This window comes from Nestor notabilis, unplaced genomic scaffold (assembly GCF_000696875.1).
Source record: "Nestor notabilis isolate BGI_N333 unplaced genomic scaffold, ASM69687v1 scaffold3102, whole genome shotgun sequence".
Classification (NCBI taxonomy): Eukaryota; Metazoa; Chordata; class Aves; order Psittaciformes; family Psittacidae; genus Nestor; species Nestor notabilis.
Window position 1 is genome coordinate 110,788 of NW_009917707.1, and position 27,463 is coordinate 138,250.

General features: G+C 38.8%; 1 protein-coding gene across 1 annotated transcript; it reads right to left on the reverse strand.

Moving 5' to 3' along the window:
• Positions 1 to 679: 679 nt before the first annotated feature.
• Positions 680 to 24,734, reverse strand: TRMT11 (tRNA methyltransferase 11 homolog (S. cerevisiae); the record flags this gene model as incomplete). Its single annotated transcript, XM_010009363.1, has 12 exons — positions 680 to 1,261; positions 8,555 to 8,675; positions 11,382 to 11,513; positions 12,272 to 12,344; positions 13,656 to 13,820; positions 14,504 to 14,584; positions 18,723 to 18,879; positions 18,976 to 19,110; positions 20,130 to 20,222; positions 21,520 to 21,601; positions 23,864 to 23,937; positions 24,669 to 24,734. Coding segments are annotated over 12 exons (1,311 nt in total), but the record flags the coding sequence as incomplete, so codon positions are not given.
• Positions 24,735 to 27,463: the final 2,729 nt, after the last annotated feature.

Consider the following 27,463-nt stretch of genomic DNA (forward strand, 5'->3'; position numbering starts at 1 on the left):
TTAATGAACTCAATCAGATTCACAGAATTACTTGTGTTTGAGAGGCACTTAAAGACTATAATGTACCAAGATTGTAACACGACCATAGTCAGTGACTTGCAGCAAGTTGAGAAGCTTCCTCTGGCTGAGACACGAAGATACATCCACCAACGCCCTGTTGAAGAGCATTTGACCATACCTGACCACCAAAATGAGAAGAGCCATTAACATCCTGAATTAATAGACTTAGTGGCTTTCAAATGAGGTATTTTCATGATGGACATGGTATAGATTCAGCAAAGTTTGTCCTTCAATAAATAAGAGTTTCAATTTCAAAACTTTGATTAGGCTTAATACCATTAGGGAAGCATTACTGCTTTTATGCTGTTGTTGTTACTGCTTTAACTATCAATTGCTGAACCAAAAATTGCAGACAGTTGGCTTGACCAAGAGTCAAGGTTTAGGAATGCAAAAGCAAATCCAAGGTACAGATGAGCTTCAGATGTGGACAGGCTTCACAGGATTTAACAGCCTCTCCAGGTCACAGAGGCTTTTTTTCTTTTTTTTGGGGGGGAGGTGAGGGTGTGCACATGCGCACGCAGTTGTTTCTTTGTGGTTTTTGTTTTAAACACTTCTGGCCTCAGCAAGGGCAACTGGAATTCACGTGAGCAGTTACTGCATGCAACAATTAAGAAAAACGCACAACAATCTTTTGGTTTATTGTATGCCATTTACAAAAAAACAAAACAAATGAAAATGATCATCTTAATAAGCAATTCTTGATCACCACCACGTGTTGCTAAAACAGCCAGATGTTCACAGCTTAAGAAGCCAAATAATACTACTACTTTTTTGCAAACATTAATGGTGAAAGAACAGTAATAATGGTTTTAGTCAATCATCATTAGTACTTGAAAGTACAAATATAAATTAAATAAGACTCAAAAAACTTGTACAATAAAATCTGCTATAAACAAAGCTAATTAAAAAGAACTGCTCTCAACCTGTGTTGTGGGTTTCATCTTGTTTTAAAATTAAAAGCAGTGTTTATTTTTCTGAAGTATCCAAATGAATGTGCATATCCAGATGTCCTTACCAAGAACCATGACCTTCATTCTTTCCTCATTTTTTAATCTGTTTATATTATATTTTACTTCTGATTGTCTTTTTCTTCCTTGGCAATCCTCTTTGTCACACCACTGAAATACTTCTCACGGAATGAATTGTGTCCCCTGTATGGCATATACTGTCCATCCAACAAGTACGAATTCTGATCTTGATCCTGCATGGTATCAAAACACAAGCATTAGATTTTACAGTAGTACATTCAGCATGTATTGCCACTGGTTTTCCTCCAGACTTTTTCGAACAAATACAAACAAGATCAAAGTTTTTGGTGTTTTGGGTTGGGGTTTTTTTTTGGTGGTTTCTTTCATTTGTTTTTATTTATTTTTTTATTTATTTTTTTACAATTCAATAGCAAACATGTAAGTCATTAGATTAATTAAAAAAATTACAATGCTAAAGTTTCTACTAGGATTAACAAGAACATATGGATCCTCCTTCAGAGTCTTAAAATCTAACAGAAATGAAAATCCATATGCAATGGATACTCATTTGACACTGATCAAATACAAGTTGTAAGTAGACAAGGGTTTTTTCACTGGTCATTTTGGGGTTTTCCATACTCATTCAAATTTTCATTAGTCTACCCTGTACAGCAAAACGATGTAAGTGCTCTGCACCAGGCATCTGAAGTTTTAACAGCGCTGCATCACTGGAAGTATCTCAGCTAACATCACCAGAACCCAATCTTTGCATGAACGAATGAGAGCACAGGTACTCTGCCACACAGACTTTTTATAAAGAAAAATATGGGAGTAAGTTTCCAGAAACAAAATACCATCTGGATAATGCAATCATTCAAAGGTTTGTGGAAGGCAGATACAATCAGAAGAGGAACACAGGTGACTAAAATGAGTCCCTACAATTACTGAAGCACAATCAGATTTTTCTCTTGTTCAGTATTCACATACTTTGGAAAGTTAAAAGTTGACACAGTAAATCCCTACACTTAATACTCATAATACCTATTTGACATCAGCCAGGAACATTATATATACAAAAGTTTAGTTCATCGTGTAATGGCTTTATACAATTAAGATACTTGGCAACTAACGTTATCAATACTGCAAGATAAACAACACATCATACTTTAATCTGAGTTCTAAAGAAAACTGATGGCAACTTTTAAAAACAGTTTTACACTTATGGTTGATGTCAGTTTATTATGTCCAACAGTAAGATGGCACTGAGATAAGCAGCCTCACACAGGACAACTGAACTGTGCAAAGAGAAAACAAAACCAAACATCCAAAAAAATTAAACCTCCATTCCGCTAAATGTTTCTTCTCAATGCATCCTTGTTGGTTTTTTACACAAAGCAGCAACATACAGATTGGTTCACTACTTAAGTTGTCAGTTCAGTTATTTGTTCATATTTGAAAATAAGGTTACTGTGGAATGCTTTAGCATACGTAGTAGGAACATGCAAGTATATTTAAATTGTAGTATTTTCATACTACAAAAGTATTACTATGCAAGGATGAACTAAATCCTAGTGGACACTCTTCCCCCTTCAGCTCTTTTGTAGCCTTTCCAGTCTTTCACCTAGCAAGATCAACATCTCATCTTGCTTTGGATATACTAATTCGCATTCTAAAGGAGTGAAACAAACGGTTTTTCAACACAGCAAGACGTTTGTGTGCATGTACAAGTGCCCTCTTCTGGACACAATGAGACATTATTCTGAAGTAGTTCTCATCTACTACTCCAGCAGATAACAGTGGCATGCCACTGGCTTACATTAACCTGCTAAATGTTAAATGCCATTGGATATGTAACATGTAAAGCATGTACAGCAGTACCAGCAAATCAGTTCTATTTAAATACTGCACTACTGGAAAATTACCTTAGTAAATCCACTGCAAGACACAGCATTATCTATTGTCTTTTGGTCACCTCTGAGAGACTGTCATCTCCAAGACCCATAATCAACATGCTTTTAACATGTCCACAGGGAGCCCAAGGGGAGGAATACTACAGGCAGACAGGAACCAAGGAGGATTGAAGACACATTCCTCTCACAGCCAGCACCCACCCACTCCTCCAGGTCTCTTATACAGGACCACTCTGAGGAAAAGAGCACTTCTTATTCCCCTAAATTTGCAGGTCAGAAATCCTCTTTGACCTAAACATACAGTTTTATACCTTTGGGATGTTTTTTAACAATAATTCTATGTAATTTGCTTGTTTTGAGAAATCGACTCTGAAGGATAATGATACATGTATGGGTCAACAGTATTTTAACATAAAAATTAATCCCCACAACCTCTAAGAGGTCACACATCTGTACACCATTCATCTTGATTCCTTAAGTAACAAAATGCTGATTCGGAGTGAAGGGAGGAAGGAAGAAAGGAACTATTCCCTCTACACCCAAGCTGGTTAGGGCAAAACAAGGATATAGTATGTGAGAAAATAAACTTCAAGTTAAACTCAGTGTAAGAAGAGGAGCATCTGCATTCATCAAATGGAAGCAGGTCTGGTGCATCACTACAACAGCAGAATTCATTTTGTAAATCCAGGCCTCATCAAAGCTATGCAGATCATTGTTCACTAGATGAGAGGAGATCTGCAGTAAGGCATGAACTGCATGGGAGAGCTTATGAAGGAAGCTCCTCACCCACATGACAGTAATTCCACTGTATGAGCTTCTTTCCCTAACTCACCCCTGTACAGACTTGACTGCCCAATAAGGATGGCATTGCTTTAAAGAAAAATAAAAGATTGGGAATTACTTCACAAAAAAATAAGACATTCCAAACTACCTGGAGATATCACTCACTGTTGTCATTTACTAGTCAAAACAGTCACGGGCAACATGAGAACTGATTAAAGTAAAAGGAATTCTTGGATTTCAGAAACTAACAATTTTGGAAGAAATTCTAACTTGGGGTATTTGGTACCTACACAGGAAGCTGAATGGTTACAATCTGAACACCAGGGATAGGCTGCATTTAACTCTACAGAGATGAGAACTTGTCAAAAATAAATTTCATGAAGCAACTTGTTGTGACTATTTATACTATAATTTGCCTGGCCACCAGGCACCACCTCGTTTCAGTAGGGAAGACAGCCAAACATCCTCAGTTTGCAAAGCATAGATTAGTAGAACATGCACTCTAAATATCTGACAGGAACGTTCTACAGTACGAGAAGATCTCTTATGGAGGGTGGCAGTGGCAGTGTCAACTCTCCTCAGTATATTATCTGTCCAGTGCAGTTAATACGGATTTTCTTTCCTTTCCAAGTTTAAATTCAGGGTATGGACCTGATTATCTCTTTCCTCTTTTTAACATAACACACTGGAAGAGGAGTAAGGAGTACTGCTTGTGATACCCAGCTGCATCTAGAGATGAGTAGCATTTTTTTTCCACTTCCTTTCAAACAACTGTACAGAGTTTTCAAGGCATGAAGTTTGTAATTGGTTATTCAACACAAAACAGTGAAACTTCCCAAGAAATCATTTCCAAGTCTGATCAGCAATGATCAGCCTGCTTGGCACTAGGTCAGCGCTTTCCCTAATCTGCCAGCACCACCAAGATGACAAAGACTTCTTCCTTAATTTGTAAAAGAACTGAAGTAATTTGTTAATCCCTGGTGATACTTTATCATCATTTTTGGTTCTCACTTTGAATAATTTAAGTTCCCAAAACAGCAGGCTAATTGCTAACAACAGTTATCATGTTAAACTTTTGCTCTGAAATGCTTTATGACGACTTCTGTGACAACTGAAAACCAACAAGACTCTTGTCAAAGTGCATGCTACCAAATTGCTTTCAGCTAATCTGAGTTTTCAACTCAACACTTACTTGCTCTAAAGGCAACACCAGAACAGGTGTGACGTATTTCCAATAAATAATGATGGAGTTGGAAAAAAAGAGGAGGAAGCTTAACAATAACAAAGCAGCTTTGGGTTTTTTTAAATCTTGGCAGATATTAAGTGATACTGTAAAGCTTTATACAAATCTAGCATGCCACAGTTCAGCCACAGGGCAATTACCCACATTCAGGTTTTGTTTTAGGAAAAAAAACCCAAACAAACAAAAAACCCAAACAAACAAAAAAAAAAAACCAAACCAAACAAAAACCTAAAAATCTTCCCAGCCTTACTACAGCTTCCTACCACCCTACATCTGGTGCAGGACAGTAGCTATAGAAACCACTTGAACTAACGTTACACAGCTATAAACAGTACAGAGCAGTTTCCGAATCAGGGACAAAAGGGTCATATCCTGAACAGACACTGCTAAATTCAGTAGAAAAAGTTCTACACCAGTAACAAGTGACCATGTGACATGGAAATGCTGGACCCATTCAGCATGGTGGATTTCTATGTCTGATGCTCCAGAGTCCTTTCATAGGCAGTCATAGGCTCACACACAGTTTGTCCCTCAGTCAAATTTTCTGTTTCATCTTGCTATGTAATTTCTAGGTGTCTCTCTCAGCCCTTGTCAATTACAGATGTCTGCTCCATTATTATTTTGGTTTTTAAGAAGTCATGATTAGAAACTTCAGAACCAGGTAGCATTTACCAGCCGCCTAGTTTGCATGTATTTCTGTACGACAGCCAGCAGAGGAATGAAACAAGTAATTTGGCAATAGCTGTTATAATTCAACATTTGGAAATCAACAAGTCTCAGAAAACAAAGGTAGACATACTGTTGGAAAGAAAGGGAACACCAAACAACCCTACAGGTAAACACTGTTAGTAAGTTCACCCCTTCTGAAAACAGTTGGCTGACAGATTCCCAAGAACCTCTGTGGTAATAATGCTGTAGGTTTCTATAACCCAATTTTCCTACTGATAAACCACTTACCAGTTATTTGACATTTAAAGAAAAAATAATTATGACAGTTGGATACAGGTGGCAGAGACTGAAACCTTTCAGCCTTACATAACTGTATTTTCAAAGGCTTTTGAAAAATAAACTGGTAAAATGGAAGGTATGTTTTCATTCGATTCAGGCTGGAAGGATTGGTTCAAACCTCCTCTGACTCTGATTCTGAAGCAGAATCTACATGGCCAACAGCTTCTCATTCTGCTGTCACTGTATTTCAGTTCTTACATATGAATGCCTGCAGTCTTTGGACAGCTGAAATGGTGTTTTTACTGCTTAGAGAAAGCCCCCCTTCACAGTTCAGTGAGGGAAGCCTCACACACAGTCTTGCCAGCTATAATATCAATTAGAGAGTTTAATTTCAGGTTTAGAGGGATACTGGGGAGAGCCATATCCATTTAATACCAGAAGGGACAATAATGTCCATAGAAAATAGTAATATAATAGGCTAGTAAGCTCTCACCTCATATGACTTCTTGTTTTGCTCCTCTCTCGTTCCACATTCCTGTGCTTCACTTCTCTAATTCTTCTGCCTTCCATGTTTTGGAATACTAAAAGTCACTAGCTAGCTACTGCAGTCACTTTTATTATTATGACTATAATTTAAGATTGGGGAGGATGGGGAGGAAGGAAGTTACTAATGACCACTGTGGCTGTCCAAAAAAAAAAAAAAAAAAAAAAACCAACCAAAAAGCTTTAAATGTTAAAAACCAAACATTGGAAAAGTCTATTCCTATCAACACTGTGTTCAGTAAGAAATCTCTTCCAGCTGGCACAATTTCATTGTAAACTTAAGGAGAACAGACCGGATGCTTACAAGACAGTGACTTATATAGTACCTTTTGTGAAGTTTTTAATCCAACTTCTATGATCTTCATGCTTATGATGGATCAATAATTCAACTGGACATATTCACTTTTTACATTCACTTTGGTCTCTTTTATATTGCAATCACAAGCAAACTGCACCACCAATTTCACGTTCAGTAACTGAATTCATCTCTAGTTAAGAGTTTAGGGTGTAACAATGGAATTGAATTTGTTGTGAAATCTGCAATTCATTATTGGTGGCATCATTGGGGAAACCAAAGGACTGCATTATGAGACTACATAATTTGTAAAACTTCTTAGCCTCTTGCAAATACTATGTTAAGCTGAATTAAAGGGCATTTGTGAGTGTCTGTTACAAACCAGTTTAGTAAAGAAGACAGGAACTGTGTGGAAATGCAAATGCTTGTATATTCATAAAAATTCATTCTTTGATCGGGAAAAAAGAAAACCAATCAAAGATCCAACTACTGAATTTTATGGCCATATCTGGTGAGTCAGTATCCAATTCAAAGATTGGTCAGGATATTAAAACAGGAAAAAACATCCCAGATAAGGGACATTCAGTGGGGAAATCCTTGATAGTTAAACAAGACCCTAAACCAAGCAGCACTAGCTAAGGAGTCAATATGTATTTTGTTATTTGGACAAGTTTTGCATCATCAGAAGCTGTACATGGGTGCTGGTATCTTTAAATTATTTAAAAGACATCTGGAGTCCTGAGTGTAAGCACTTGCACAGCTTTATCTAAGCAGTAAGCCTGCCAACAAGACTCAGGTGCTCAGAGCTAAGCACTTCCAGACATGAACCTGTCAGAGCATGTACTGGAGAACAGGTGATGCACAAAACAAGAATAACAAATGATGAAAGTCTATTCGCAGAAGAGTGGATGTATTTTTTAAATTAGAACATGTTACCCTACAGCCCTGGCAGTAACAAACCTCCTGCAGAAAATCTCTATGAACACCCTGAGACATACATGTCAAAAACTGTCATAATTTACCCTCTTTTTTTTGCTGCTGGTGAAATTGGCAGCTCTGGCTCTGAACTCCAAATAGTGTTTAAAAAAAAAAAGTCAGGTGCTGCTTGAGAATCTCAGTCACCGTTAACAATATGAATGCAGTACCAAAACCCTGCTGTGTCACTAGTGCAAGCAGCATGCAGTCACAGCAGTCTGACTATTTCCTGTCATTAAAAATAGCTCTTCCAACTGACAAGGAATATACTAAAAACATTCGCTCACTGTTTGCATGTGTTTTCATTAAGAATTTGCTTCGTTTTTGTTTAGTATCTCTTTTAACAGTATTAGGTGAGAGAAGCAGCAAGAACGGAAGGAGACCTGAAAGAAATATTCCCTGGTCCTAAGGGAATAAGCACCTTAGGAGAGGTACTTAGTGTGTCCCAAAACAAACAAGCAAAAAAAAAAGCCAATGTGCTTCTGTACCTATGTCACTCCGTGAATGCAGTTCACAGGACTCAGTTTTCCAAGAAAAGCATATGCAACTTTCACAAGTAACTAAGTTTGGAAACTTCTTTCATGCTATTAAGCAGCCTATTCAAGATGAAAAGTTTATCAAAAACTGAGGAGAAAAACAGAAAGACCAAGACCAGAACAGTCCCTTATATCACTACCCAAGAAATGTGTGGCAATTTTACAAAAGCTCCAACTCTCATCATAAAACACTCAAGTGTGATAGAAATACAGATCAAATGCTGAACAGCACAAACTTTTCCTGAATGCAATAGCTCCTATTTTACACAATATGATCAAGAATTCAAACTTACCTTAAATTCTTTCACCTTTTCCATGGTTATCAGGCGCCTTGATGTGTGGCTGGAAAGCATCTGCTCAGAGTTGCTAATAAGTTTCAGGCATGGGTGGCAGGGAATGATCTCTTCTGTGTATCTGGAAGAAATAAACATTCATAGGGCTGTAAGCTCATGAATTAGAAGGCTTGCATCTGAAACAAAATTCATACGGATTCATCACAAAATGGCTTACACTAGAAAGTTGATGTACATTTTAATCTGATTAAAGAAACTCAGGTATTAGTGATTGAGAGTTTTTACATCATAAATCCCAATCATCTGGTGACAAAATGTGTAGAATAAATTAAAACCTCACAATAAAAAGAACCCCACACACGTTTTCTACATTTCAGGCATTTCTTAAGGATACCAGTAAGCTGTCGAACAAGAGAGACAACACCAAATACAGACTTGAAATTAGGAAAAACCCCAAGCAGGACTGCTTCTCTGCATTGTTCCCGAACCTGCATATCACAAAAGAACTTTTCAGTTACTTCTCATGTGTGTGATCAAGTCACTACTTCTGCTAGCTGAAGTTAGAACATGCTTTTGACAAAGGAGAATCAAATTAATTCTCAACTGTTTCTGCTGCTACGCAAGACTTTCGATGCATCTATTACCACCAACTGCCTCTTTCTCTTACAAAGGCAGGCACCTGCCACAACATCTTAAAAAGTTCCTCTTCATAACCGTATAAAAGCCTGACTGCAAAGGAATTAAAAGAATTCAGACTCAACAATGATTTCAATGTCAGATTGAAAGAGTAAACTTTGGAGTGAGATGCTATCTTGCAGAGGGAAAGATGATTATCACTTTGTTAAAAGCCTTGTCTGTTAGCATCAATACATATATTTCTACATTTTTTCAGGTAAAACTCAGAACATTATCAAGTAAGATATATAGTAGCAGCAGTTTTAACAGACATCCATTTTAATCTAGCTTTGTTTTTAATTTAAGGTAATATACAAGGATCACAAGCAACACATGAATCTGATGGCAGGTGTTGCCAAAGAATATCTGATAACACAACATATTAGTAGACAGCATCTTGCCTTCCCCCCACATACCTGATGTCCTCTGTTCATCATTACAGCTGAAATTAAAGTGACTATACTAATATTCTGTGCTAATATAGGGACTTCAGTATTTCAATTAATAGTTGCATGTACAAATTCACTTTTTAAGAGGCAAGCCAGCTAGAGCTTCGGAGAACTGACCTCCCCTAAACAGCAACTAAAGTAGAACCAGAACATGCATTTCATAGTTATCTAAAGTTAAACCTTTATACTGCTGTACTGAGGAAGCACTCTCTTACCCATGTTCAATGAGCAGACAAAAAGCTCTGGTATTTTGACAAACAGAATAAACTCAGTAATTCCAAACAGAGGTTATTGACATGCCAATCTAAGAACTCACAACCACATGTGTTCAGTCAGAGTTAAGCACATACAGCAGATATTTGGAACGATTGGCTATTGTACTGTTAATGGCATTCATCGTTTTGTTTGTGAATATTCTTACAAGAAAAAAAAGCTTATGACACCAATTCTATCATTAAAAAAACTACAAGCTACTAACTGCATTCTTCTGTTAGGGAAGCATGTAACAGAAATGGCTCCTTCAGACTTCCAAATTTTCAGAACTGCATGTGATAATTATATGCATGGCTGTCACAAGCCATTTCCATGGTGAAACCAGGAACCACCACCACTTCGTTAAGTATAGTTTGACGGTACATAAAAACACATGACATCACAGAAGCTACCTTCAGAGCACATCTACATCTGGAAGATACATAGAAACAGCTACTATACATCAACTTCACTTTACTGTAAAACAGTTTTTGGAAAAAATAAACCCATAAAAAAAATCCCCCCATCAAAACCTTGGATAAGAGATGCTGAAATAAGGTATGCAAAAAAGCGTGTTTCCTTTTAAACCCAGTTTTAATCTCAGGCTGCACTACTGAGCAGACAGTATCTGCTGGCCCCTCTCATCCTTAACAGGTCTGCTCCCCCATGCTTCGTGCCTCTCACTGCCATCTCTTAGTCACTTGGCTTTTGATTTCCCAGAAGACAGAAAATTTATTAGTGACAAACCCCAGAGCCAAGAATGTTCTCTTACAGGACCTTGTCATGCATCTCTATCAACTACTCTGCTAGAAACACGTATTAATAACAGCCCTGCTACTATCTTCAAAATCTATCTGCACCTTGAAGCTAATTTTCTAAGCTTAAACCTCAACCCATTAGACATGCATTTGCAAGGACATGTGAAGGCTTTTTCTTTTTGGTAATAGTCAGGAATTATCTCCAGCCAAAAACCTTATTTCAAAATCTGCTTTCCCTCATACAAAATTGTAAAATATAGTCTGAGCACTACTTTTAAGTGCTAGTACTGTGGAAGTTCCAGCTTCCACTATGCCCCAAAAAAAAACACAGTGAGGAGACCTAAAGGGGTCTACGGGAAAGCTGGAAAGAGACTTCTTATAAGGACACGTGATGATAGGACAAGGGACAACAGCTTTGAACTGAAAGAGGGGAGATTTAAATTAGATATTAGGAAGAAATTCTTCACTGTGAGGGTGGTAAAGCACTGGAACAGGTTGACCAAACACGCTGTGTCTGCCCCATCTCTGGCAGTGTTCAAGGCCAGGTCGGACAGCGCTTGGAGCAACCTGGTCTAGTGGAAGGTGTCCCTGCCCATGGCAGGGGAGTTGGAACTAGATGAGCTTTAAGGTCCCTTCCAACTGAAACCATTCTATGACTCTGTGGTTCTAAATACCAGAAATAAGAATACATACTCAGGTCTGTATATTGGCAGCCAGTAAACTAATCTTCCTCCCATCACCAGATACTCTGCCGCAAACTTCAAGAGGTCAAAAAAGATGTCACTCAGATGATAACTGGATGAAACGAAGACGTGATTTTCTGTGCTAAACAAAAAATTTTACATGTGTAAACATAAAAGCTCAGGTAAAACCTGCATTTTTAATTAAAAATCCCCACAAAACAACAAACCTACACAAAATAGCACTGTGAATTGCAGAACTGTAGGAGCACAACTTCTATACAACTTCTAATAGCAGGAATATGACTTTCCAAATTCCCCACCAGATCTTTAGACTATCATCTTTAGCGCTTGTGGAAATCAAAGAATCACAAGCACACTGGGAATAGTTATTTTGCACAGCATCTTTAGATTGGCAATTTAGAGCAAAAAACAGAAGACAAGAAAGGCCAGGCAGTGGAGAAGCCATATGTTATCTCTGAAGAGAAAGGAGCAGAAAAAAAAGGAAAAGAAAAAAAAAAAAAAAAAAAAAAATTTAAAAAAAAAAAAAAAAAGAAAAAGAAAAAAAGAGGAGTTATTCCTTTTTAGACTGAGTTTGCATTGGGCAGAAACTGAAGAGAACTTTGAGAATAGGAAACACAAGGTAATTATGGCTCACAGAGAAATAGGATTTGGAATCTGAACACAAGCAAATGATAAGCAGGGAGAACAAAAACAAAAGAGGATTTCAGGAAGTGACATAATAGTTCTGCAAACAGAACAGAAAGACCTTCTGTTCTTTAATTATTATATCTTGTATTTTAACTGCTGACAGGCAAGCAAGAAATAATAAAGATTCTAAAACTGTGACTGGCTTTCCATGAAGACATTCACATTCTACAACAGCCAAGACAGCTCACCTACCTTCTTTCAGCTGTCTTAACTGTTTCCTTTTGTGAACCCGTTCTGCGAGTAGCTTCTCTGATACCATATGGTGCTATACAAAGCAAATGCACAATGCAGAGATGAGAACCTCACTCTCTGTCCAAGTAACATACAGTTATATTAGACATACACAACAATGCACAAAATGTGGTTTATACAAAAGCTCTTACAAAATAGAAGTCTGTCAGGGTAATTTGTTTGAGATTTATTAGAAGTGCCTTGCTTAAAAAGATTACTTTAAAATTGTTTCAAAGAAAGCCCTTCAGCTGGTAAGCCACTTGTAGCAGCCTAGGTGTTTACTGCACTACAAAGGACAATGCTTTTCTGTTTTGTTCATTAAAAGATATTCCTTACTTTTCCAACATGTGACAAATAATCCCATCCTCTTTTATTTGACAGACACAAGCATCTCCCCTATAGCACTTAGCTATATATTTTTCAAAATGAAATGGTATATATCGGAATTTCTTGCCAACACATTACAGAAGACAGGTAAGAAAAGCCAGAGATGGCTTTTTCTCTTACATTTTTGCACATTTCCAATAGCATAGCATACATCTGGTTGTGTAGGTCTTTTGTCAGCATCACGGAAGCACCAATGTAGCCGTTTTGTAAATGAAGAAGCTGTGACGCAATTCACAAACTCAGTTCTAAGTCATATTAATATTCTACATTGCCTTATTGCCAAACAGGCCAAATAAAAATTAGCAGGCAACCCACAAAGTCACACTCCCTATTCCTCATTAATATGAATGTGTCATCGTAAGAACCAGCACTAGAGATCAGGAATTGCTGTATCAATGTCTTTTATTTATTTCCTTAGCCTCTACTCCCTCTCATACATAACAAACAGAGTTAAGTACATAAGGTTTCTAAAAGAGCGAAGGATCCTTTCAAACTGCTAGTGCGCCTTGCAGTTAGGTGTATCAGAAATGCATTAAAGTTTCTCTTTGGAAACATTCTAATAAGCACTTAACGTAAGTCTCCAGAAGCCCATCAGAGCTGTACAGCAGACTCCAGTGTGTTACAGTTCAAGTCTTAACAGCTACACGGACCATTCTGATAACAAGCCTCTGTATGCAACTTCCTCAAAGGATGATTTTCAGCCATACCGATTTCTACTGGCAAATGTAATACACTGTCCATGGAAGAAAGTATTAGAGCCAGCTTTCTTACACATTTGTAACCTTAAAATAAATGCAGAGATGTCAAATGCAGATTTCTACAAATGCAGCTCTGAACGGTCAACTTTTGTAACACGGAAACTGCAGGCCTGAACACTCATCAAGACATTAAATCAATGTACACAGACAATAATCTTTTAGTCATTGTTATTAGGCAACGAAAAGGAGCACAAACTTACGATCGGTAATGATAGCATCGAACAGCATCCCTTTTCGCCATATTGGTCTTGAAGAATCAGAAACTAGTGCATCAAGGTAATATTTCTCTAAACCATACTGTCGGAGATTAGCTCTGATATTTTCATCTGGCCCTCTCCATTTCTGGTTCTTTCTTGTTGCTTTGCCTGAGGGGAGAAGCACGTGGAACAGAAAAAAAGAAAAAAACAACAAAACCCCATACTCAACAACAAACTATTTTATAAGAAAAGCTTTTGGAAACTCTGTGATTCAATTTAAAGGAAAATAATTGTAACATTCAAAACCAGAGTTTATATCCTGCCTTATTCTAATCACTGTCACAAATATTTGTGATAAACTTCGCAAGTAGCAAGGAATTATGAAAATACATGACAAATTCTACTGCACCATCTCCACAGGGTATCAAAGAATGCATTTAAAATAATGTTAGTTTGTAAGAAGTTCTCACTAGCCATCAGTCATAACTGTGTCCAATGAGTCGGGCATAATTTGCACAGGAGTCTTTCAGAGAAGTAAGAATGGGATTAGTCTTCGTGGATTAGGTTACAAGAAGCTTTCTACATCACAGACTAAGAAAGCATACAGCTGTTGTAACTACTATTTTGAACTTTGTTTTGTTTTTTATTATTCCTTTTATTAAGTATTTCCTGCTTAAGTAAGAGAACAGCTTAGCAAGGATACATGTAAACTAGTTCATAAAAATAACCATGACCAAATAAATCCTGTGAAATTGATGTTGCTTTAAAATCCACTAAGTATTATCCGCTACCATCAGTATTCTTAAATTCCAGAGAGTAAAATTTCAGTGGCTTAGAAATATGTAACATACCTAATCCATGGATTGTATTGTAATCTATATCAGTACCACAAACATATGCTCCAAAGTGTGCTGAGGAGATTAGAAGGCCACCTACAAAGGGGAGAAGAGGAGAAAAAATACAAACTGCTGCCATAAATGTTACCTGTGTTAGGATTTTCTTCTTGGGAACTTCAGGAGTTTACACCAGTAGCAGCACACCAGACCCAAAGCTAGACCCAAGATAAAAAAAAAAGGAAAAAAAAGAAACAACCCAAACCCTGAACTACCACTTAGAATCATGAAACGATAATCAGAGCTAATAACACTAAGTCCCTTGTCTGCTATACCTGATCTTCCTTATCTTGCTACACTCTATGTCACTCCTTATTTCTGGAGATTGTTCTTAGGAATTTGTTTATGATTTTCTGTATCTCAAGACAATAAGATCCTTTAATCATTACATGAACCGAAACTTTTACTTCTACTTGGCAATAAGCAAAATTTCAAATTCCTGGAAAACAATCTGAAAAATCGTCACCAAACAAATGGCAATTCTCAAAGTCAGTCTCCTTAACAGTGTCTAAAATCAACTTTCTTGATTTTGGCCACTCCCTGAATAAGAAGCAACGGTCAAAAGCCTTCTAAATATTTCCAGCATAAACAGCAACATCAGAAAGGTTTCTGTAATTGTTTGTATATATATACACACATATATATGCATATATGTAATTGTTTCTATATTGTACATAGCTGTGTGAAAGCTATATATAGATACATTTTTCTGTGAGTATGCTGCTTAATCTGCCAGTACATTTATCAGCATGCTCACCCTAGAATTAAACTATTTTATTAAACACTACTATTGTGATCTGCTTTCCTAATTAAAAACAAAAAAAAAAAAAAAAAAAAAAAAAAAAGCCAGAAAAGTATGTGTGATTTCCCCTTGAAATTGGGCAATGATTGAACAGCCCACAGAAAAGAACAAATGATGTTATGTCTTTAACAGCTTCCAAGTGAAAAAATGGATGGACAGCAGGGGATTACCAAAGAGCTGTGCTGTCAAGTTGTTAATAAGGAGGTATGTAATTCACGTAGTGATTTAATGACAACAAGGCTGCAAACCCCACACTACTGGTGTCAGCTGCTTATGGATACAAACAATCCTGCTAAAATAAAGGGGATAACTGCTCCAGGACAAATGGTTGACCAAGCAAGCTTGCTGTACAGGTGACTCCCTTTCACTGCAGCATGGAGTGGCATCTCAAGGTGGCAGCATTGCTCCATGCCACCCACTGAACACTGACAAATCCCTACCATGCCCTGCATGCACAGGCTAAAATCCGTGTCTCGGGCACTAGAAAATTCCTACACTGTATGCTCATGAACTCTGCCAAAACTGAAGGTGAGGGAGGGGGAAGAAAAAAAAAAAATTCCACTGCTTTTTTGTTGTGAAATGGATCAGGGAAAAGCAAGGTTACTCACCCCAGAGGAGTCACCCATTTCCCTTCTTGGCTGCAATCCCTCAGAACAGATGGGCAGTACCTCCAGAGGGTCAAGACAAATTTAGCTAGCCCTGACCCCAAGTATGGCATACCACCCAGTCCTATAAAAAAAGTAAGAAGAAAGTACTTTGCCCATCTAAGAATGTTTTTAATCACAGGGGAAAAAAAGGTTTTTAGTTAGGAAAACATGAACTTACAGCTTTCAATAAATCTCAGCTGGTACTAGCTCAATTGTGTTCATACAGAAGGTGCATGAATACTTAAAAACTCTAACATAGCCAGCCCTCTGCCCTACTATGGACAAAACAGATGTAATCAAAGGGTTAAGCAGTGAATCACTGTGTTCCCCAATGATTACCATCAGAACGATGATGGCACAGAACTTCATGCTTTTCTACCCTACTCTATTTCCCCCATCTCTCCAGCACAGGTGGGGCCTGGTCATACCACTATGCTCCAGGATGTCAAAGAAAACATTCCTGTCATTTGCAATTATGCAGTATCACAAATTGGCAAAGGAAAGGTAGGGACAAATATCTTCCAAAGGGACAAATATCTTCCAAAGGTACATATGACAAGCTTATTGAGACAAGCTGAACGGATTGTGTAGGAGAAAGTACAAAGCATTCAGGTAAAAGACTTCATTTATTCTTCCAGAAACCTCCAGGCTTTCTTCTGCCCAACACTGAGGAAAGGATACCTAAACAGTTTATAGTAATTCTGTTTTACAACTCAAAACCAATCCCAGCCAGTCCAACTCTGCTTTACAAAAAAGGCAACTCAAGTCTCCTAAACCAGCCTGGTCAAAAGCACCTTTTATTCCAAGGACAAATTCCAGTTGTCCACTCTTACACTAATGTGGAAGACTTGTGATTTGGCTCAGCCAGCAAAAACAGTTTATTTCCAACAAGCAAGCACTATCTTGCAAGGCCATTCTAATTTGGTACTATTTACCTTTTCAGCGTAAAAACCAGGAAGAAGCCAAGCCAGGTATTAAAGTTGTACCAATAAAGATATCTGAACTGCAGTTTCTTCAAAATGCTCCTCAAATCCTGAATGTATGTTCTTTCCAAACCCATCAGCTCAAACTCAGTGCTTCGCTCTCAACTCTGAACTATCTCCCAGAATTCCAGGGGCAGGGCACTGTTGCACTGACAATCTAGAAAATCCCCTAAAGGACCTCAAGAAACAATTGAAATTCCTGGTGTTTACTCACCAAAAGTAGGTGGCAAAAGCCACTGTTTACTTTTTTAGTCATATATACACTTTACGCGGTATCTCCAAATTCCCAATGTACCTTTAATATCAAGCCTATGTAGTACAGATGTCTCATGCAATAAATCCACAAAAATTGCAAATGAAATCATTAGGCAATCTGAGGAGAATTTTGCGTATGTTACGTTCCGAACTGAAACACCTCTTAACATTTATCTTGAATTTCCATAGCTTCGCCACTTCTACATGATTTACCCTTCCTTTCTTTTCTTCAATTTTCACTCCCAAGAGAATAAATACTCTCAGAGAATTTTTTGTGTTTTAAGTTTAGCAGATTTTTGTAAAAAGACACAAAAACATAGACACCAAAATGAAACAAGCTGCTTTGAAATGAAGCAGAGGACTTTCCTCAACTTTTCAAAGAATACTACCCATCTGCAAGGAACACAAGAACAAGGAGAAGGAAATTTTGTAAGTCATTATGCTGCATGCAAAAAACCAGGTCATAAACAAACAAGAATTTAAGACAAAAACACAGTTCACAGAAGACTCATGTTTCTGAAAATATTATAACCTTGGTCTGTTTTCTGTAGTACAAAGAAGCCACATACTAATACGAATTTGACCTACTAGTGACTCTGTAGTGTCGTCTTCTCTCCCCCTAACAGTGATTTCCACAGAGAACTCTCTTCATCCTCCCATTAATGTAAGTATTTTTCATTGTATGCTTCTCATATGTCATCTTCTTGATCAAAGTTTAGCAAATCCAGGTCAGAAACACAGCTTTTGTTACGCTTTTGAAGAAACTACTATCGGTAGCTTAACACAATACACACTTGTATGATTAAACAGCACAATAGACACAATAGACACAATAGATCTATTTCACCTACAAATAGCTGAGTTCCCCTTAGGCAAAAAGTACTTCTATGCCACAGAGAGAGTAATGTGTGGAATAAGAGCTCCCTCTCCTGGGTTAACTAGGAAAAGTTCAGTTGGGAGCAAATACGTTGTGTGAACAGTATCGAAGACAAGATGTGATGGTACAAGGAACTGATCGCTATATTGAACGCTCTGATCTATGAATTATTGCTGTGTTGTGGTATATGCCCAGAAGTGCCCTCAGCACTCCTCTAAATAGCCACCTCCACAAATGCTGCTCCTTGTAACATTCTGAAAGCAGCTGCTGGGAGTGCTTTGGCTGAATTTCAGTTCTTGCTAACTTTGGATCTTAAGCAGTCCATGACAACCATGAACTAGTGTATCAACCATGTTAAATAAAGTAATACAGTGAAGACAGACTGTTCAGAAGTGTTAAGTAAACTGCTTACATCTTCTGAAATTGGTCTCCTTCCCAAAAAATCCCTTTCAAGTTAACAAAGCATTAATTTTAAAATCACCATTTTGCTTTTCGTATCATCTCTTATTTGCAGTTGAGCACCAGAAGCCACTGCACCAGGAAAAGTGTGGTGCAAGCAGTAACAGTCTCCCAGTTTTTCCCACCATTAAAGAAGAAAAACCCAAATACATACCTGTTCCCACAAATGGATCATATACAACATCATTGGGTTTTACTCTCCCATGGTTTGCCATAATGAAAGACAGGCAGGCATCCATGCTCGTGTTTCCAATGAAGTGTCTCTTTTTCACACTGTAGGACTCGATAAGTTCTCTTTGGCCATCTGCAATCTGATGAAACACTTAAAAATCACTGCCAGGTCCTAGATACAGATACAAGCAGACAGCTAACAGCTCGCAAGAACTGCAGCAAGCATACTCACGCACCCATCTACCAAAATACAGGTGAAAGGGCTCTTCCGGAACATTGTTAGGGTCCATTCCATAATCTTCCAAAATCCAAAAGATGTGTTCTGGTTTCTTTAAATTTACTTTTCCTTTGAATGGCAGAAATTCAAGGGCCTGTGCAACAAAATAAAACAGAATAAAAAAAAATAACAGGGTCAAAGCTTTTAAATATGCACCCCACCAAAAAAAAAAAAAAAAATAAAAAGGAAAAAGAACAAACCACAGCTGCACGTGTGAAAATAACGCATTCTCAATTTTCTCCAGATTCACAAAATCCCTTTTCTTGTAAAAGAAGATAGCTCAAATGATTAAGGATTAGAAATCAGGAACCACATTTTTTTACTAAGTGAACAGAACCCAACTTTAGAATAAATGCACTGTACATATTAATTATACAACTTTCAAGTTGCACTGATGATGAAGAATGGGATTTAAAATTTCAGTGATGTGCAGCTACACCAATTTATACACTCAGCATTATTTCATGTGCACAAAAACTGAACAAACAGGAAAGGGTGTTACTATTAATACAGATAATTTCAGTCTCGGTAAATTAAGTACATAGACTAAATACTGCTAAAATAGAACATGGAAGAGCAAAAATTAACAGTAATTTAGAAAAACAGCCTAATTAAAATACTGATATAGTTAGGAGAGCACAAGTGCAGACAGAAGTGTAAGGACAGAACAGAAAATCACAGCACACAATCCACAGCTTGCAACTGAGTCACTTGTTCCAAATTGTGCAACAATAAATGCCTGAGATGGAGATCAAGTAACAGATTTTCCAAAAACCTAGCATCTAACACTAGCCACTTGAATCCTATAGTTCTGAGCAATAAGCTTTAGTTTTCCAGCACAGTGGGCTGAAATCAGCAGTGATATTTGTCTTTATATATGCCTTACATAGTCAGTTCAGAGAAGAAAAAAAAAACAAACCAAACAAAACAAAGTCATGAATTTTGAGGGAATGTTAATTCAGACACAAAAATCTTATTTAGAGCTGGTAAGACATAAGCTGTAAACTGCTTTTAAGACCTTCAGGAAACCAAAAATTAAATGAACTGATAGCATGGAATAAGAACATGAACAGATGAAATTAAATGTCAAAGATTACTTAAACATCTACTTACATCTATCTTTTTTATTTTCTGTGCTTGGGTCAGTGTTTTATTAAATGTATGAATATGTACTTTGTAAGTAGAGTCTGACTGTAGATATGGAAGCTGAAAAAGAAGCAAAGACACTTTCATTAGTACAGCTTCAGTGCTATTCAGTATCATTAATGCATTTCTACGGACAAATTTGGTGGCCGCCTATGATGGGGCTACAGCGTTCGGAGATAAGGAAAGAGCAACTGATGTCATCTACCTGGACTTGTGCAAAGCGTTTGACACTGTCCTGTACAACATCCTTGTCTCTAAACTGGAGAGGCATGGATTTGACAGATGGACCATGTGGTGGATAAGGAATTGGCTGGATGGCCGCATTCAAAGAGTTGCTGTCAACAGTTCAATGTCCACGTGGAGACCAGTAACGAGTGGTGTCCCTCAGGGATCAGTGCTGGGACCTGTGTTAAGTATCTTTATCGGTGACATGGACAATGGAATTGAGTGTGCCCTCAGCAAGTTTGCTGATGACACCAAGCTGTGTGGCTTGGTTGATAGGCTGGAGGGAAGGGATGCCATCCAGAGGGACCCTGACACGCTTGTGAGGTGGGCTGATGCCACCCTCATGAAGTTTAACCAAGCCAAGTGCAAGGTCCTACACCTGGGTTGGTGCTACCCCCGGCCCAGCTGCAGGCTGGGTGGAGAAGAGATTCAGAGCAGCCCTGCGGAGAAGGACTTGGGGGGGTGGCTGATGAGAAACTGAATATGACCTGGCTTCAGTGTGAGCTCACAGCCCAGAAAGCCAACCGTATCCTGGGGCCGCATCAGAAGAAGCATGACCAGCAGGTTGAAGGAGGTGATCCTGCCCCTCTGCTCTTGAGAGACCTCTCCTCAGGGTTCAGCTCTGAGGCCCCCAACATAAGGAGGAGATGAACCTTCTTATGTTGGAGCAAGTACAGAGGGCCATGAAGATGACCAGAGGGCTGGAGCACCTCTCTTATGAAAGCAGGCTGAGAGCTGAGCTTGTTCAGCCTGGAGAAGAGAAGGCTCCAGGAAGACATCAGAACAGCTTTCAGTGCTTACAGCAGGCCTAAAGGGGAGCTAGAGAGGGACTTTTTACAAGTGCATGTAGTGACAGAGCAAGGGGTAATGGCTTTAAACGGAAAGAGGGGAGATTTAGATTAGATATAAGCAAGAAGTTCTTTACTGTAAGGTTGGTGAGACACTGACACAGGTTGCCCTGAGAAGTTGTGGCGGCCTTGTCCCTGTTCCTGTGTAATGCGGCTTTGGACCATCCTTGCCCAGTGCAAGATGTCCCTGCCTGTGGCAGGAAGGGTGGAATTAGATTATCTTTGAGATCCCTTCCAACACAAACCATTATATGATTAAGGAACCATATTCTTTACATGCATACCATCTTGTCCACTGGATAGTTCTTCAAAGATGCATAGAGCTCCCCTGCAGATCTTCCATGACCCCACAGTTCAAATATAGACCTGAAATTATGAAGGTTGAGAGTGCAGTAACATAGAGGTGTGGAAATGCCTTGCAGCTATTTCTTCCTTTTAACCTTCTTGGACAATGTGTTTAGGCTTTGCTTCGTGGACTGCTGAAATTCAGTATTTAACTCATAACACATGCTTAAGTTTTGTTCTTAACGGGGTAAGTTACCTTTCCCAAGGTAAGTTTCAGTCTTAGTATCCTCAGATATCACCAGACCTTTTTCTGGCACACAGCAATACCAGCAAATAAGAAAAAATTCATTTGTACCTACCATTTTGATGGGGTAAGCAAAGGCTGAAAAAGGCCAAGAACAGACTTAAGAGTGTTACGCTACCCTGGAGTAACACAAATGGTCATTATGTGCAAGATGTTAGTTTCACATCTCAGAGTTTCTGTACTGTTTTAAGATGTGGTTATGATGTTTGACATTTTGAGATGTTTGAACTTTATGCTGTCTTCTTACACTTTTTTTTCCTTTTTTTCATCTGTTTCCTTATCGCCAGCTTTAAGAAAAGCATTGCCTTGGAAGATGAGAGAACCGATGTTGCTGTAATGAAGGCGTAATACTACATCACAGACCTTTCCCCGAGCATTCAAATATCCCAACCAAGTGGCCTTTTTATTTCAAAGAAAAAAAACCCTTTCAGTACAGGAATCCTAATGTCACTACATTTGTTATTAGGCACTCATATGCGCATTTGCAACACGCTATAAACAGTCTGTCAGGACTAGCATGCTATGTAGTACCTTTTCAAAGATGACTCCTGAAGGAAAACCTTTAGAATGTTCAAAGGTTTAGCTCAGTCAAACAAAAATAACAGAACTACATTTCACTAAGTGACAACAACAGATACCAAAGCCCAGTGATAATCTATTCTGTTCAAGTACTCCTTTCCTGAATAAATTAAGGCTACATTTCTAACCTGCATCCTACCCTGGGGCGGGGGGAATAAGGTTCTATTTGGCAGTCTTTTTTTTCCCCTAAAGCATCCGATTCATCTACTGTGAGAATTTAAACTGTATTTATAGACAGCACAATGAAAATCCTGATAGCATAGGCTATCAGAGAACTAAACATTAATCTTTTAATCTTATTCAACTGTTGAAGGAACTCTTAGCACAGGCCTGCTTCTTACTTTTACATTTACATGGGTACTGGGAAAAAACCCCACAAAATGCTGGGAAGATTTTATTTAGATATATATATATGCTTCCAAACTTCTAATATTGATTAGCAATGCAACGGAGTCGCTCCAGCAATCTTACTCTAAGACAAGCATATCTCCCCACAACCAGCAGTAGGCAAGTGAAAAAAAAAAAACCCGGGCCAGTTATGCTTTCTACATCAAACAAGCATACATTAGCTGAGACAGCATTGCACATGGAACATCTGCAAACTGCTTTGTCATGTTTTACTTCCTGAGTACCTATGGCTGCTTTCTGAAGTACACTACAGTTTTTCTCCATTGGAAACATACTGTCATAAGGACAATTTTGTATATATGGGGTTTCTTCAGGCAAGAGCGGACAGCCCAACACACTGTAGGTAAAATTGAATACCCGACACAAGCAGTACTCAACAGGGACCATGTGACGCTGTGCAGAGGCACCCAAACTAACTCTAAACAAGACAGCACAGACACCAGCACCACAAATTTAGTATGGTCAGAGAGCCATACCGCAGCTATGGTGCTTCTCATCCCAAACCATACCTCTGAGGTATCTCTCACGCCTCACTGGAAAGCATGTTAGTCAGACACCTCTAAAAATGACCAAAAGCAACTGGAACAATCACACTCTGGCATATTGCTGTGCTCTTGAATTTTCTAGAAGGACCACTGCTGCAGCAGTCTGGGCTGAGGGCTCAGATACCAGCACTAGGAAGGTCCACAACCTCTCCCTTCCAAACAGGGTTTTCAGTTTTTTACATATCGCTAGCTTTATCTTTTAATTCCATACGCATTTTAAAACAAGCCAGTAACTAAACACTACACCTAAAACATCAGTGACACTACAGGACAAGTACTTGCTCTGCAGTGAAGAGCACCGTTTCAAGAACCTGCGCTGATGGTACACTAAGTAGAGAGGACAGGCATGCTACACAGTGAGTCCTACAGGCTCCAGTAACACCACCTCAATTCTACAGATAATCAGAGACTGTTTAAGACTGCATACAAAATTAGGATTAATTATATATATATCAGAACAATTTTCCACCTCCTACATTACCATTTACAAGATTTTTCACCTCTTACTTTGCACATACTGTCCGTTTCATCAGTCCCCTTGCCATCTCTTCTGAAGGAATATTGAGAATCCAAAACGGAGACTGAAATAAAGAGAAGATAAGTGATGCAAATACTTAGCTGGATGATGTCACATCAGTTACACAACTACACGATTCTGTTCTATAAAAACACAATGTGCATGCTCAAGATTTAAAAAATAAATAGATAAATGGGTGAACTGTGCAGAGAACACGAGGATAAAACATTTAATGTGAGGTAAAACTGTATACTTGGCTTGAGTGTCTGAGAAATTACAAGGTGTTTCATTTTCCCGCCACATCTTTGACTTGGTAAAATATTTTTATGCTTCTCTAGACTATTCGTCCTCTAAAGACTCAAAATACTTTATTACACACAAGCAGTAAGTAAAACTCAGTAATGTCCTCTGAATAAGCATCAAGACCAGAATCACAGAGCTTCCTGGCTTCACTCTTCCAGATACGCTGCCTCACTGATTTAGTCAAACACTGAATTCAAACTGCTGCTGAATGTTTTCGTGGCTCGGACAGTCTGAGAAGGAAGGAGATCCTCCCAGCAGGTGGCACTGCTTCCTTTCACACTGTTAAATGAAGATATCCTGAGGTGCATTTCGTACATCTTTTACTAAGTCCTGAATCTGTAATGAATTTAAGAATTGTTCAGTTTTGGAAGATTCCTTATATCCCTCAGAAAATTCCAAGTTATTCAGCTACTCACGTTTAATAAAACTATTACAAAGAACATACTTGCACACCACACATGCACTCAAGTAAAATATTTGGTTCTCACTTACATTTACCCGTATTTCCTGCTCACCACTGAACTGTCCACCAGAAAGCGAGAGCAAAGATTTTATTTCCTAAGGTGAAAATATAAAGGTCAGTCTTTAGAAGCATTAACTAATGTTTTAAAGAAAGGAGGGTGGGGGGGAAGCAGCATGCCATAAATTCTAATGCAGATGGTGATCTCCATAGGGATTATGAGCAAAACATTAGAGATAGCAACAGAAGAATGAACAGTGTTTAGTACCAACTAATTGTGAGAACTGGCAGTAAAACACTCTTAACATAGTTGTGTGGATAGGGCAGAGTTTCACAATTAAATTCAGCTCATATGCACTGTTCATAAACTAAAAGAAAAAAAAAAAACCACTCTCCTGCATAAAGTCTCTCACAACAATATTTCTCTTACAATATTATTCTGTTCTTAAAACACTCGTCCGTCTAATACACATAAAAGCAACATCTCACCAGTAACACTCTGACCCAGAACCAGGCCCAGCACTGAGCATCAATTCCTTTTCTGTTACCTCACTGCTTTACAGGTATCCCGACAGTTTTCTTCCATAGGTGTCTTTCCCAAAGTAAACTAAATCATTACTTTTCCAAAGTAAACTCAATTGAGCATTGACATTGCCTCACTTGTTTCTATTTGAACAGGAAGGACATAAACACTGGAAAAACCAGAAGGTCTGCTGCAGGAGAATAAAAGTTTAAGCATAGCTATTTCGTTGTATGGTACTGGACAGCAAAAGCACTGGAGATTTTGCACATGTAATTGGTGGCATCTCCACACACTACTGGTAATATTAGCTACAGAAAAGTGACAAAAAAGAGAAGCATAAAAAACATGACCTGTGAGGAAAAGCTTGGAGAGAAACCCAATCATGACTTCTGCACACGTAAAGGCTGCCGATAAACGAAGGTAATAACATATTTGACATTTACTACAGAGGAGACAAGAACACCGGCTTCAGATCACAGCAATGCTGTGCATGAGAGGTTGGGAAGATCCTTTCAAGAGTAAAGACAGTGAAGCACTGGAACAGATCTGCCAGAAAATACTGACAGCTGAACATCTGACATGCATCCACCTGTCCATTAGAGAAACCCTATGCTGGAAAAGGCACCAGGATGCCTTGTGTCACCCTTCAGTATCTGACCTACCCAAAGAGAGACCCCTGACTATGGAGCATGGTTTCTTACCATCTAAGAAATACAAAACATGGAACTTCATTCTGCAGACCCTTAATCACAAATGTGGACTTCAACGAACACCTTGTGTTGTTGTGATCCAGCACCACCACCAGAAGAAAAGCAGGCCTCTTGTATCCCATATGCAGGTGTGGCAGAGATGGAGATCAGGCAGCTGGATCTGGCTAAAAAAGTCTGTCCCTGCTTGTTTCATTAAGTTTTCAGACAAATCAGGTCCCTAATGCTGCTCATCGCAAAGCCAAACGCGTGGCTGAACAGTCACAAGAGTACAAGAGAAATAAAGCTGCTTTCTTCAGCAGCCATGTCAACTAAGTGGATCTACAACCTTTGTGAAAAAAGAAAAACTTGCTATGTTATGTACAGATCATCTTTTACTTACGCTGATGATCTTGCCTAAAGAAAAATTGGTTTGATCATAAACAAACTCATGTTCCAGTCCCACAAAGCAGATAATTAAAAAAAAAAATAATGCACAAAAGCCTTAATGAAAACAAATTATGCAATACATAATAAACAGTTAAGAACGTGTCGTGATGACCTACCAGTTCTAACAAAATAATTCTGCATTTCAGCACTATTTTAAACAATAGCAAACTACCCTGGATATCTAATTACTACCTCTGCAAGACGGTGCCTGGAGGAGCACTTAAGGTACCAAAATTTGTTAGTGTAGTAACATTGTAAGTCAGCATGGGGAAGAAAATAAAACATCAGAAGCTAAATTTACAAACAAGAGGGTTTTCTTATAAACACAGAAACTGAGTGTTTGTTAAACCAGACATTCCCCAAGGGCACAGAAAAAACATCAGGGCCTCACAAAAAATACCAGGGAGCTTCAGATGTTACCTTTTCTTGTTTTACATGATTTCCGTGGATACCACTCAGTAAGATAAAACCAATTTAGCGACACGGAACAAACTCTGCACCCCGAAATTTGCAGCCAAGAGGCATAAACATGTCCACAGCAAGCAGACTGCAGTCCTCGAGGCAGCAGGACGTGCCGGCTCCTGCACCCGGTGTGCTGCTATCCTACCACAAAGAGTCTGCTCGCTGATCCCGCATCGGCCAGCGCGGCACAAACCTTTCTAACCTCATGGAAACCAACACTCAGGATCGAAATCCCGAAGCAAGCAGCCCTCGGTGGCACCAATACAACTCCGAGGAGGGTGGCTTGTGACCAGGACTGGAGACCTGTGATTAGCTCCTGCCTGCCCTGCGAGCAGGGATTTCAGGGAAGCCCCACGCTCGCTGTCACCCAAGCTTCCCTCCAGAAAATGAAGACATCTGCACCCTCCCGCCCCACACCGCTTCATCGGTGCCTGGGTCAGGTGAGGACCTCACCAGCACCAACCATTTATGTACCCACACCGTGCCAGTGGGAGCAGCTACATAGTTTAAACAAACTAAAGCGTCACAACAAGACCTTAAAAACATTTCTGTAAACCTATTTTTCCCTCCCAGTTTCCATGTCCGATTTGGAGTCCCAGGTACTTTGCTGGCAACCTCTCCTAGCTCCAAAGGCTCTTGAAAGCGGCCTTAAAGGCACCACGAAGAGCCTCTCCATGGATGCTGAAACAGGAGGAGGACGCTACCT